Source organism: Triticum dicoccoides, chromosome 6A (assembly GCF_002162155.2).
Source record: "Triticum dicoccoides isolate Atlit2015 ecotype Zavitan chromosome 6A, WEW_v2.0, whole genome shotgun sequence".
NCBI classification, from domain to species: domain Eukaryota; kingdom Viridiplantae; phylum Streptophyta; class Magnoliopsida; order Poales; family Poaceae; genus Triticum; species Triticum dicoccoides.
The window spans coordinates 510,498,964-510,511,020 of record NC_041390.1 but is presented as its reverse complement, the minus strand read 5'-3'; the positions used below and the strand labels follow the sequence as shown (position 1 = coordinate 510,511,020).

The 12,057-nt window shown below is 54.3% G+C and overlaps 1 protein-coding gene across 1 annotated transcript; it reads right to left on the bottom strand.

Moving 5' to 3' along the window:
- Positions 1-7,258: 7,258 nt before the first annotated feature.
- LOC119317563 (protein MODIFYING WALL LIGNIN-1-like) lies at positions 7,259-8,882 on the bottom strand. Its single transcript, XM_037592044.1, has 3 exons — positions 8,368-8,882; positions 8,039-8,250; positions 7,259-7,911 (listed from the first exon to the last, which is right to left on the bottom strand). The coding sequence occupies exons 1-3, from the start codon at positions 8,479-8,481 to the stop codon at positions 7,602-7,604; spliced, it is 636 nt and encodes a 211-aa protein (XP_037447941.1). The 5' UTR covers positions 8,482-8,882; the 3' UTR covers positions 7,259-7,601.
- Between the last annotated feature and the right edge of the window lie 3,175 nt (positions 8,883-12,057).

Below are 12,057 nucleotides of genomic sequence, written 5' to 3'. Positions count from 1 at the left end.
TAGGCGCGCCCTCCACCCTCGTGAGCCCCTCGTGGCCCCCCTGACGTACTTCTTCCGCCTATATATCTCCATATACCCTAAAAACATCCGAGAGCACAATAGATCGGGAGTTCCGCCGCCAGAAGCCTCCGTAGCCACCGAAAACCAATCTAGACCCGTTCCGGCACCCTGCTGGAGGGGGCAATCCTTCCCCGGCGGCCATCTTCATCATCCCGGTGCTCTCCATGACGAGGAGGGAGTAGTTCTCCCTCGGGGCTGAGGGTATGTACCAGTAGCTATGTGTTTGATCTCTCTCTCGTGTTCTTGAGATGATACGATCTTGATGTATCGCGAGCTTTGCTATTATATTTGGATCCTATGATGTTTCTTCCCCCCTCTACTCTCTTGTAATGAATTGAGTTTCCCCTTTGAAGTAATCTTATCGGATTGAGTCTTTAAAGATTTGAGAACACTTGATGTATGTCTTGCCATGGATATCTGTGGTGACAATGGGATATCACGTGATTCACTTGATGTATGTTTTGGTGATCAACTTGCGGGTTCCGCCCATGAACCTATGCATAGGGGTTGGCACATGTTTTCATCGTGATTCTCCGGTAGAACTTTGGGGCACTCTTTGAGGTCCTTTGTGTTGGTTGAATAGATGAATCTGAGATTGTGTGACACATATCGTATAATCATACCCACAGATACTTGAGGTGACATTGGAGTATCTAGGTGACATTAGGGTTTTGGTTGATTCGTGTCTTAAGGTGTTATTCTAGTACGAACTCTAGGGCTGTTTGTGACACTTATAGGAATAGCCCAACGGATTGATTGGAAAGAATAACTTTGAGGTGGTTTCGTACCCTATCATAATCTCTTCATTTGTTCTCCGCTATTAGTGACTTTGGAGTGACTCTTTGTTGCATGTTGAGGGATAGTTATGTGATCCAATTATGATATTATTGTTGAGGGAACTTACACTAGCGAAAGTATGAACCCTAGGCCTTGTTTCCTAGCATTGCAATACCATTTACGCTCACTTTTATCATTTGTTACCTTGCTGTTTTTATATTTTCAGATTACAAATACCTTTATCTACCATCCATATTGCACTTGTATCACCGTCTCTTCGCCGAACTAGTGCACCTATACAATTTACCATTGTATTGGGTGTGTTGGGGACACAAGAGACTCTTTGTTATTTGGTTGCAGGGTTGCTTGAGAGAGACCATCTTCATCCTACGCCTCCTACGGATTGATAAACCTTAGGTCATCCACTTGAGGGAAATTTGCTACTGTCCTACAAACCTCTGCACTTGGAGGCCCAACAACGTCTACAAGAAGAAGGTTGTGTAGTAGACATCAACCGGCCCTGGCATCCGTGTCTGCGGGCTGGTCTTTCCTGTCCGCGTTTATGGGTCAACGTCGGAGATGCCCTTAGAGCATCTACAGCCAGACGCCCCAAACTGCCTCATACGCCCTGCGGCTGTAGATACTCTTAGGGAATCCTCAACGCCGCCCCACAAACCTCCCACATGCTTCTGGATCACGCTGTCCGGATAGCAAAAGCCATTCAACGCTGGCCTGTATCGGTCTGTGGAGCGGTTCGGACGCGATTTCTCCCATAAATCGGGGACAAACATGGGGGGCTTTACAGGAGTCCGGACTGATCCCAAGCCCGCTTCTGACCGTCCTGACCCACCCAAAACCCTGCCCCTCCCACGCATTTTTGGTTAGCACCGCTCTAGAGCGTTAGGGCCCACATTCATGTCAGCCAGAGCGGACGCGACCACTCACTGGCACTGGCATTGGAGCGGCGCGGACTGCTGCATGTTCAAACGACACGACGACAACACGTCCGTTCGTCTGCCGCCCACATTGATGGCACGCGGTTGCCAGGGCGTCTCCTCCGGCGCCACCCGTCCGTCCCTCTGCCGCCCACCATTGCTATAAAAATTGATGCCCCGGCCATAGCCGTTGTCATCCACCTCCGATCCCTCTCCGCACTCCCACCATGGATCCCTTCCCGCCAAAGCTCTCTCACCAGAAGAAGGAGATGGCCGCCATTGCTGCCGGCTGGTTGGCTGGAGGACGATGACGTCCCAATGGAGGACGCTGCCGATGATGAACCTGCGCCACCCTCCTCCTCTTCTGCGCAACCCTCATCGGTGCATTGCACAATGACCATCGGCGAGGCCCGGGCCCATTACATGGACATGGTGCGGGAGGAGCGAGAGGAGCAGTTCTGGGAGGCGCAGGCCGACGCCGCCTACACCTCCTCCTGGAGCATCTGCAGGCAGAGGAACAACTTGCCGCCGGCAGAGCGGTCACACTGGATGCAGACGTGGCGGCACAGGAGGCATTGCTCGAGTCCTACCGCTTCGCCCGTGAGATCCGCCTCGCCCGCTGGTGGTACCGGCAGCGGATGGCGGAGGTGGCGTCCGCCGAAAAGGAGTGCAATGACGAGGCAGACGAGACAGTGGTCCGCAAGACCGACAAGGAGGAGGAGGACATCGCCGAGTCCGCGCCCCACCGCGACGACCATGAAGCCGACACGTCCACGGGCGCCGTCGGCACCGAGGAAGAGCAGTGCATGTTAGGTCACCGCTTCTCTGGTCCGAGGAAGGCCGTCGCTCCTCCCCTCCCGTCGACATCAAGCTTGGTGGGCTCAACATTGTCGGTTGATTAGTCGCTTGACGACGACATGGAGGTGGACAACTTCACTTCCTGGGACTCCGGGGGAGGAGGTTACGGAGGCGGAGCTGGAAAGTGCCGAGGCGAAACTGGAGACGACGAAGCTTCAATTCTCTTGGTTCATGGCTGCACAAGGGGAACGGGCGCCTGCAACCATTTAGACCTAGTTGGACGAGCTCCGCTTAGTTGATATAAATGTAATGAAATCTATCGTGTTTGATCGAATTTTGTTTGGTTAGTTTGAATTGTTGTCAAAATGCATACAACTAGCGTTGGATGTCGTCCTCACACACCCATGTTCACGGATGGGACAGGAAATTTGCGGTTGCCTTTGGAGATGCCCTTAGAGCAACTCCATTGGGGCGACCCATTTTGTCCGCCGCCGTCCATTTGGGTCGGCGCGGACACAAAAGGCGGCCCAACGCACCGACCCAAACGGACGCGCATCCGCTTTTCGTCTGCGGGCGACCCATTCCCAGCCCACTTTTGAGCCGGATTTGCGTCTGCACGGGGATGCGACGGACGCGTGCACGCTCGCCTTCTTCTCTCCCCGGGCCCGCCGGTCGATGGCTCATTGGCCTCCCCCCTCACCCCCAGCCAACAGCAAGCCTCGCCCGCCTCCTTCGTCGTCGCCGCCGCCGCCATCCGAATGCTTGCATACGGAGTGCCCGGTGATCTCATTGACGAGTATGTCCGTATGAGTGAGTCTACATGCCTAGATTCCCTGTATAAGTACTACAAGGCTGTTATTGCTGTGTTTGGCCCTGAGTACTTGAGAGAGTCGACAGCTGAAGATACAGCCCGTTTGTTGGCGATGAATGCTAGAAGGGGCTTCCCAGGGATGCTTGGCAACATAGACTGCATGCACTAGGAGTGGAAGAACTGTCCTTCTGCTTGGCAAGGGCAGTATAAGGGACATGTCAGGGCTTGCACTGTCATACTAGAGACCGTGGCATCTCAAGATCTCTGGATCTGGCACTCTTTCTTTGACATGGCTGGATCACACAATGATATCAACGTGCTTCAGCGCTCGCCTGTGTTTACTAGGCTTGCCGAAGGCAACATCCCATCGGTGAACTTTACTGTCAACGGCCACAACTACGACAAAGGATACTACCTGGGTGACGGTATCTATCCTCAGTGGACCACTATTGTCAAGACAATACCTAAACCCTGTCGGAGAGAAGAAAAAAAGATTTGCCCAAGAGCAAAAGAGTGCTAGGAAGGATGTCGAGCGTGCCTTTGGTGTTTTGCAATCTCGATGGGGCATCGTTCGGTATCCTGCTAATACCTAGAGCACGCAGAAACTATGGGAGGTGATGACTGCTTGTTTGATCATGCACAATATGATCGTAGAAGACGAGCGCCCGGAACGTCTGTACGATCAAGGGTTTTAGTTTCAGGGTGAGAATGTTGTGCCTGAGCATGGAGTAGTGGCAACATTTGAACAGTTCACCCAATTTCATGAAGACATGCGTGATTTGGAAGCTCACGTGCAGCTGTAAAATGATTTGGTTGAGCATATGTGGGCTCATGTTGGCAACCAATAGATATATCTTCTTTTATTCGTTTGCGAAACTATGTGAAACATTTTTATTTGTATCCGACTTGTAAAATTATACCATTTTATTCCGTAAAACTATGTTATTTGACAATATATTTGAATGCAAATCAATGTAATATTGGCCGGCCAGCCGGCCACGCTGGCACATATGGGTCGGCGCGTTGGACGCGTTGCTGATCCAAATCTAAAAGAGGGAGGATGCTGGGCGGGCGGCCGACCCAAAGGAACAAAACGCGGATGAAATCGTCGTCCGTTTGGGTCGGCCCATTGGAGTTACTCTTAGGCCAACTCCACCGCGCGACCCTATCCTGTCCGCCCACGTCCGTTTGTGGTAAAACGGACAAACCAGACGGCCCAGCGCGCGGGCGCAAACGGACTTTTGTCCGCTTTGTGTCCACTTTCGACCCATCCCCGACCCATGTTTGCGCCGGTTTTGGGGTGAAACGGACAGCGCGCGGACGGGCGGGACGCGCGCTTGTCCTTGCCTGGCCCGCCTGTCGGTGGGAGAAACCAACCCCCCACGCCCCATTTGGCGCCGTTTCCCCAAACCCTCCCACGTCCCTCCCACCACCCCCTCTTTCCCCCGTCCATGGCCGACGCCCCGCCGAATTCCGACGGCCTCGCCGTCAACCCGCCCACAAAGATGAAGAAGAAGGCGGGCAAGGCGCCAAGGAAGCCGCGGTCGGAGTGCACGCCGGAGGAGATCGCCAAGTTGGACACGGAATCGGCGAAGAGGAGGGAATGGAGAGTGGTCGTCAAGGTCAATGCCGCCGCGGCCAAGTTCGCCACCCAGTGCAATGCGATGGAGGCCGCGCGGCGCAAGGCCGCGGTCAATGAGAAGGAGGACCTCGTCAACAAAGTGCACGCCCTCCTCATGCTTGGCATGGGCCGTCCGGCCGGGTTCCCTGCAGCGGCCGTCGGCCCGGCGAGCACAAGCTCGTCAGCCGCCCGGCCTCCACACTGCCAGTCGCCGACGTCACGGACCGCGCCCATGTCGCACGGCTTTCCTCTGCCAAGGCACGACGGCCAGACCCGTTTCTCGGGGTCGCCTGACGTGGGCTTGTTCGCGCCATCCACACCGTGCCCTGCGGCCGTCATCGACCTCAACGTCACGCCTGGGTCAAGCAGCGGCAGACGGCTGTCCGTCGAGATGCAAAAAATCAAGCACGGGCACCGTTCACGGGCACCATGCCGGCACCCCGCGTTTTGTTTGACGGAATGCCAACACCAACGCCAACGGTCGACGAACCCTTCTACAACCAGTACATGGAGGACATGATCTTCGAGGGTGGGCATGGCCGTGACTACGACCGCGAGTAGACCCAAAGTCAGGATGGCCGCGCCCAATACGTCCCCGATGAAGAGGCCGACGATCGTGCTGACTACGACCATGGTGACTCGTGGCATGAAGACGATGACATCTATGTCGAAGGTGATGGTGATGAAGAAGAAGGCAATGACGATGATATTAGTGGCGAGCCATTGTTCATCGACAAGCTCACCCAAAGAGCGGAAGCACAAAAGAAGAGGAAGAGAATTCACACGTGTTCATATACACAAGATGAGGACAAGTTGATTTGCCAAGATTGGATGGAGATTAGCCAAGATCTGAGGACCGGTGCGCAACAAAAGGGCATTGTTTTTTTGGACGAGAGTCCACAAAACATTTCATGAAAGGAAGATGTTTGAGCCCTACCAAATTACAAGCAACCGTGGCATCGGCTCGATTCAAAAGAGGTGGTTGTTCATCCAACAAGAGTACAACAAGTATTGTGCCGCATTTGAGAGCGTTGAAGCATGGCCCGTGAGTGGTCTCTGCGTTGGGGACATGGTATGCTCTCCTCTTCCTAGCCCTTTCCTTGCTACGGCCATGAGACTTCAGCCGTGTATATGTTTGTATGTTCACTTGTTGTTGATCATGTCGTGTAGGCATTTCAATCTTTGGAGGCATTCAAGGCCCGGCACAATGACAAGCCATTCACTCTTACGCATTGTTGGACGATCATCAACAATTGCCCTAAGTTCAAGGACCAATACCGTGAACTACAAAGGAAGAGAGGACTGAAGACGACCAAATTCGCCGGAGGTGGAGATGGCGAGGCGTTGAAGAGGCCGAGGGGCAAGACCAACTCCAAGGTTGACGACATACGTGATGCCTCATCCATGGCATTGCATGACACTTTGCATGGCATGATGTCTCAAAAGGATGTGAGGGACGAGAAGAAGCGACAAAGGAAGGACGAGCAAATGAAGCAATACCTAGACCTTCAAAGAAAGAAGCTTGAGATGGAGGAGGCGGCCAAGAGGAGGAAGATCGACATGGAGGAGGCGGCCCGGCAAAGGCAGCTCGACATGGAGGAGGCGGCCCAGCAAAGGCAGCTCGACATCGAGACCGACAACGTCAAGGCCAGGCAGAGGCAGCTCGACATCAAGGCCACCAATGCCGCCACCAAAGCGAAGAAGGTGGCCCTTGCGATCATGAGCATGGACTTGTCGAAAATGAGCGGGAAGACGAGGGCCTGGTTCGAGGCCAGGCAGAAGGAGATGCTCGACGCTAAAGGCCTGAACTAGGTCGTCAGATCGGCCGTGGCCATTCTTTTTTGGAGGCTGGCATGGGTGCCGCCCGCCCGCTGGGCCGCTGTCAGTGTGCCGGCGAGAAAAACAATCATTTTGGAGGCCGGCTGTGTTGCCGACCGCTGGCTGTGTTGCCGGCGAGGACAAATATTTATTTTGGAGGCTGGTTGTGTTGCCGGCCGCTGGCTGATGCCGGCGATGGACGTGTAGGCCGTCGGCTCTGTTGCCGGCGTGATGAACTGGGCCGTTGGCCTGATGAACTAGGGCTTGGTATTTGAAAGTTGTTTCTTTTTTAAAAATAGACGCGGACAGGATAATGCAAACGGATGCGGCCGCGCGCTAAGGGCACGGCCACCACATCCCAGGACACGCCCGGACACGACCCCATTGCCCTACCCAAATATTTAAAATCCGAATAAAACAAACGTCCGCGCGATGGAGTTCACAAACCCGTGTAATTTCTGTTCTGTTCTGTACGATCCTCGAGGACCTTTCCTTCTTACCAGTTCGGTAATGTCATTTACAATTTGCACGGCTACGTCAGTAAATGTGTCAGTAATTCTATGTACTGTGTCCCTCCCATCCAACCTACCGGCAGTACTCCCGAGATCGCCTTTCTCAGCTTTGCCAGCCTACCAAGATGCCCCACCCGAGACCAAAAAGGAGAAGATGCCCCCACTCGGCTTGGCCTTTGCGGGACGAACAGCGAAGCGTGCCATCGACCTCTCCACCGGTTGGCCCGCCCCGCCCTCGTGTCCGATCGATCCGCCGATGGCAGCACCGATCATTGCTTGGATCGCCCGCCCGGCTGTTCCGCGCTCGCGCCTGTTGCCGCGTCGACACGGATGGTAGTTGTGCAGGCGGCGTCTCCTCTGGCGCACGCCTTCGTGCTCGAGCCGGCCCCCGCGGTTTTGGTGGCGAAGGTGAGGCCGAGGATGAGGAGCGCCGTGACGACGACCAGCGCGGCGGCGCCGCCGAACACGCCGTTCCTGGCGACGTAGCAGTCGCCGTCCATCCACCCCCGGCCGTAGCGCTGCCCGCTGTTCATGCTCGCCGCCGTCGCCAGCAGGATCACGGCCAGCGCGAAGCACACCCTGCACGCACGCACGCCACCGTCTCGTCAGCGATTTGGCTCGGCCAAACAGAATTCTCATGTGGTGCTTCGGCGCGTACATATTTATGTTGCCACCATGGTCGTATTACACCGTAAACTGCACGTACCATGAGAGGGCCAGGAGCGCGACGGGCGCGACGCGGCCTCCGGTGGCGACGGGCTTGCCGGGCTTGGAGCCGGAGGCGCACATGGTGGTCGCGGCCGCGGTGGTGCCGACGAGCTGCGCGACCGAGAGGAAGGCGATGGCCGCGACGCCCAATTCGAAGGCGGAGCTCTTGGGCAGGGAGCAGAGGCTGCCGTCCAGCTTCATGTCCTCGTCCTGATCGAGCAACCGACAGGCAGGCGATTCAGATCCGATCCGGGAACCGGGAGCCTCTCGCCAATTGCAATCGCAACACGAGGAGCGCGACAAAGAGAGCAGGAGCAGGAGGCTGACCTTGACCCTGCGGAACTCGGCGGCGAGGGAGCAGGAGAAGGCGGTGGCGCAGAGCAGGACGACGATGCCGCAGACGGCGGCCCGGCAGGACAGCCCTCTGCCCCCCTTCTCCATCACCACGGGACGAGCCCGAGCTCGAGCTGAAACCCGAGCTGCTCCGTACCCAATTCACGGCTACCTCGCTTTCCCTTCCGGGAATTCAGACGCAATGATCCGCGACATATATACTGGCGAATTACGCGACCAACGACCAATCAGGCACGGTTGGTGGCGGCGGGAGACGACGGAAGCAGGCAGAGGCGGAGGAGGGAGACCGGGTGCTCCGCTAAACAAACCGTTGAAAAACGCATGGATTCGTCCACCCGTATGGACCGCTGGCTAGGAAGGAATTGGCAGGAGAGGAGGCTCGGGTCCCATGCTGATGGGCGGACGAACTGACCCGGCGGCGAACGGTTTGGTCAAAACCGGATAACGGGGTTGCTTGCTTGGGGGAGGTGAGAGCTAGGAAAGCCGAAAGCCTGCACGGAACGAATCATACGCACACCCACGCACCGTAGTGGCTTGTCCTAGTCGGCCTACGAACACAGCCCACTTGCGGTTTTTTACATGCATGGGTGATAGCCAGTCGTGTCGTGATCACGCCACCCAAATGGCCGGGTAAAACACGAGCTACTTATTATGACCGCTGCTTGTGCGTGCGAAAGATCCAAAAGGCGAAAATCTAGAGAGAGACGCCGGGCACGGGAGGACAGGGTGCATGGTGCATTTGAGGCTGTGTTTGTATAGTCAGACTGAGTTGAGAAGGCTATGCAATGCAGCTGCAAGTTGTTTGGTTGTCTGCAAGGCCTCTTGCCCGATTGGGCTGAACCACACTGCCTGGTGTTTGGTTGTTTGTATGTTAGTGAACAAGCCCAAGGCATAGTGTTTGGTTGTATGCAACGTCTGGTGTGTGGTAACCTTTTTGGCTAGTTGGTGAGGTTACCAGCACACTTCCGCACAACCATGTAGCACACATCATAAGCAGAGCAGAGTATAAACAGAGCATCAACTATTTAACAGCATAATTCAGATAAGCAGTACCACACTTCATAACAGTTCAACGCATAAATCATAAACAGTTCAAAGCAGACTCGATAGTACTTAGGAAGGAGGTGCCCCGGCCCTAGTCCTTGGCAGCGAAGCCTTCGTCGTGCTTCCGCACTTGTTGACGACCTCAATGCCATTGTCGTCGAAGATGATAACCTTGAGGGTGTCGGAAGTGAGGAGCTTGAAGGTCATCATGTAGCCGATCTTGATCTAATGAACGGCTGCGTGGGTGGCCCAACCCTGATCTAGGGTCACCATGCCGTTCATCAGCTTCACCGTCACCTTCCAGGAACAACCAGTGTTATCCTGAGCTTGAACTCCGTCGGCACCGCAACGAAGTGCTTGGTGAAGTCCAGGGGCATGGGATGCACTCAAGCTTCGGTGCAAGGATGACCTTGCAGAAGTGAGTTGGGCCATCCTCCTGATGGTAGTGGTCGTAGTTGTGGCGCTTGTTGCTGGGGGGCTCCTCCATGCCCTCGTCGTCAACCTCAGGCGTCTTCGGGTCTTCCTCGGCGGTGGGCGACAGCACAACCTCGTCGGACATTGGATGAAGGGGTTGCTTGCCCTTGTTGTCAACGGCCGGGAGCACCTCCGTGCCCATGTCATTGCTCTCTTCGATCTGCACACAATTCATGCAGTCAGGCACAACACAAAGTTCATGGCTTATTGAAGAGCATGTAGTTAAAACGGCATGACTGTCACTCTTCCTCCTCTCCAACGCGCCTATAATTACTCACCCTGCCCATCACTACTTACCCACCCCATTTCTTCTCTCACTATCAACTTTCCTCCTCTCCAACGCGCCTATAATTACTCACCCTGCCCATCACTACTTACCCACCCCCTTTCTTCTCTCACTATCAACTTTCCTCCTCTCCATCGCCATGAGCTCTAGCTCCAGCTCCAACGCCAACCCCTTCCCTTGGGGTATTGCCTGGAGGGTCTTCTTCCTCGGGTGGTCGGCTGGTGACCGCACCAAGTTCGAGAACACCATGAAGGTCTGCTCGAACTTCGGCTCCATGCCTGACATGCAGAAGGAATCTGATGCAGTGCTCATGAGGGCCACTGCACAAGAGCTGAAGACGCTGATTCCTGACCCAGCGAAGGTTGCGATGGCAGTCGACATCATTCGCTGGGCCATGAATCAGCCCGTCTCCGACGATGCAAAATAGAGGAAGAAGTGGTCCAAGTACAAGACCTACTCGGCTCCTAATGACCACCGTGCCGCAGTGTACTGGGAGACGGTTATCATGCCACAGGCGGTCATCGGTGGGGAGCCTAAGGAGGAGGAAGAACCAGTGCAGATGCCAGTGAGGGCGCCGGAGCCAGGCGATCGTACGTGGCAGATCGACCTCGACTCCTCCGACAGTGGCGACGACCCGCGGCCCCGCACGGCGATGGACAAGAAGATGAAGGCGAGCCACTCGACCCGCCGCTCCGCACACCGGTGACTGATACATCTATTTTGCATCGTGCTTTTATATCGATATTTATTGCATTATGGGTTTTTATTACACATTATGTCACAATAATTGTGCCTTTTCTCTCTTATTTTACAAGGTTTACATGAAGAGGGAGAATGCCGACAGCTGGAATTCTGGGCTGGAAAAGGAGAAAATATTAGAGACCTATTCTGCACAACTCCAAAAGTCTTGAAACTCCACAAAAGTCAGTTTTGGAATATATTAAAAATATTGGGCGAAGAAAGCACCAGAGGGGGGCCAGCCACCATCCACGAGGGTGGAGGGCGCGCCCCCTGTCTCGTGGGCCACCTGGTAGGCCTCCGATGCCCATCTTCTGGTATAAGGTGTCTTTGGCCCTGAAAAAATCAGAAGGAAGCTTTCGGGACGAAGTGCCGCCGTCTCGTGGTGGAAACTTGGCGAAATCAATCTAGGGCTCCGGCAGAGCTGTTCTGCCGGGGAAACATCCCTCTGGGAGGGGGAAATTGTCACCATCGTCATCATGATCGATCCTCTCATTGGGAGGGGGTCAATCTCTATCAACATCTTCAGCAGCACCATCTCCTCTCAAACCCTAGTTCATCTCTTGTATCCGACCTTTCTCTCAAAACCTCAGATTGGTACCTATAGGTTGCTAGTAGTGTTGATTACTCCTTGTATTTGATGCTAGTTGGTTTATTCGGTGGAAGATTATATGTTCAGATCCTTTATGCATATTAATACCCCTCTGATTATGAACATGAATATGATTTGTGAGTAGTTATGTTTGTTCCTGAGGACATGGGACAAGTCTTGCTATAAGTAGTCATGTGAATTTGGTATTCGTTCGATATTTTGATGAGATGTATGTTGTCTTTCCTCTAGTGGTGTTATGTGAACGTCGACTACATGACACTTCACCATTGTTTGGGCCTAGGGGAAGGCATTGGGAAGTAATAAGTAGATGATGGGTTGCTAGAGTGATAGAAGCTTAAACCCTAGTTTATGCGTTGCTTCGTAAGGGGCTAATTTGGATCCATATGTTTCATGCTATGGTTAGGTTTACCTTAATTCTTCTTTCGTATTTGCGGGTGCTTGCGAGGGGGGTTAATCATAAGTGGGATGCTGTAAGTGCACCTAGTGCCACCCCTAGTTGGTTTTGGAG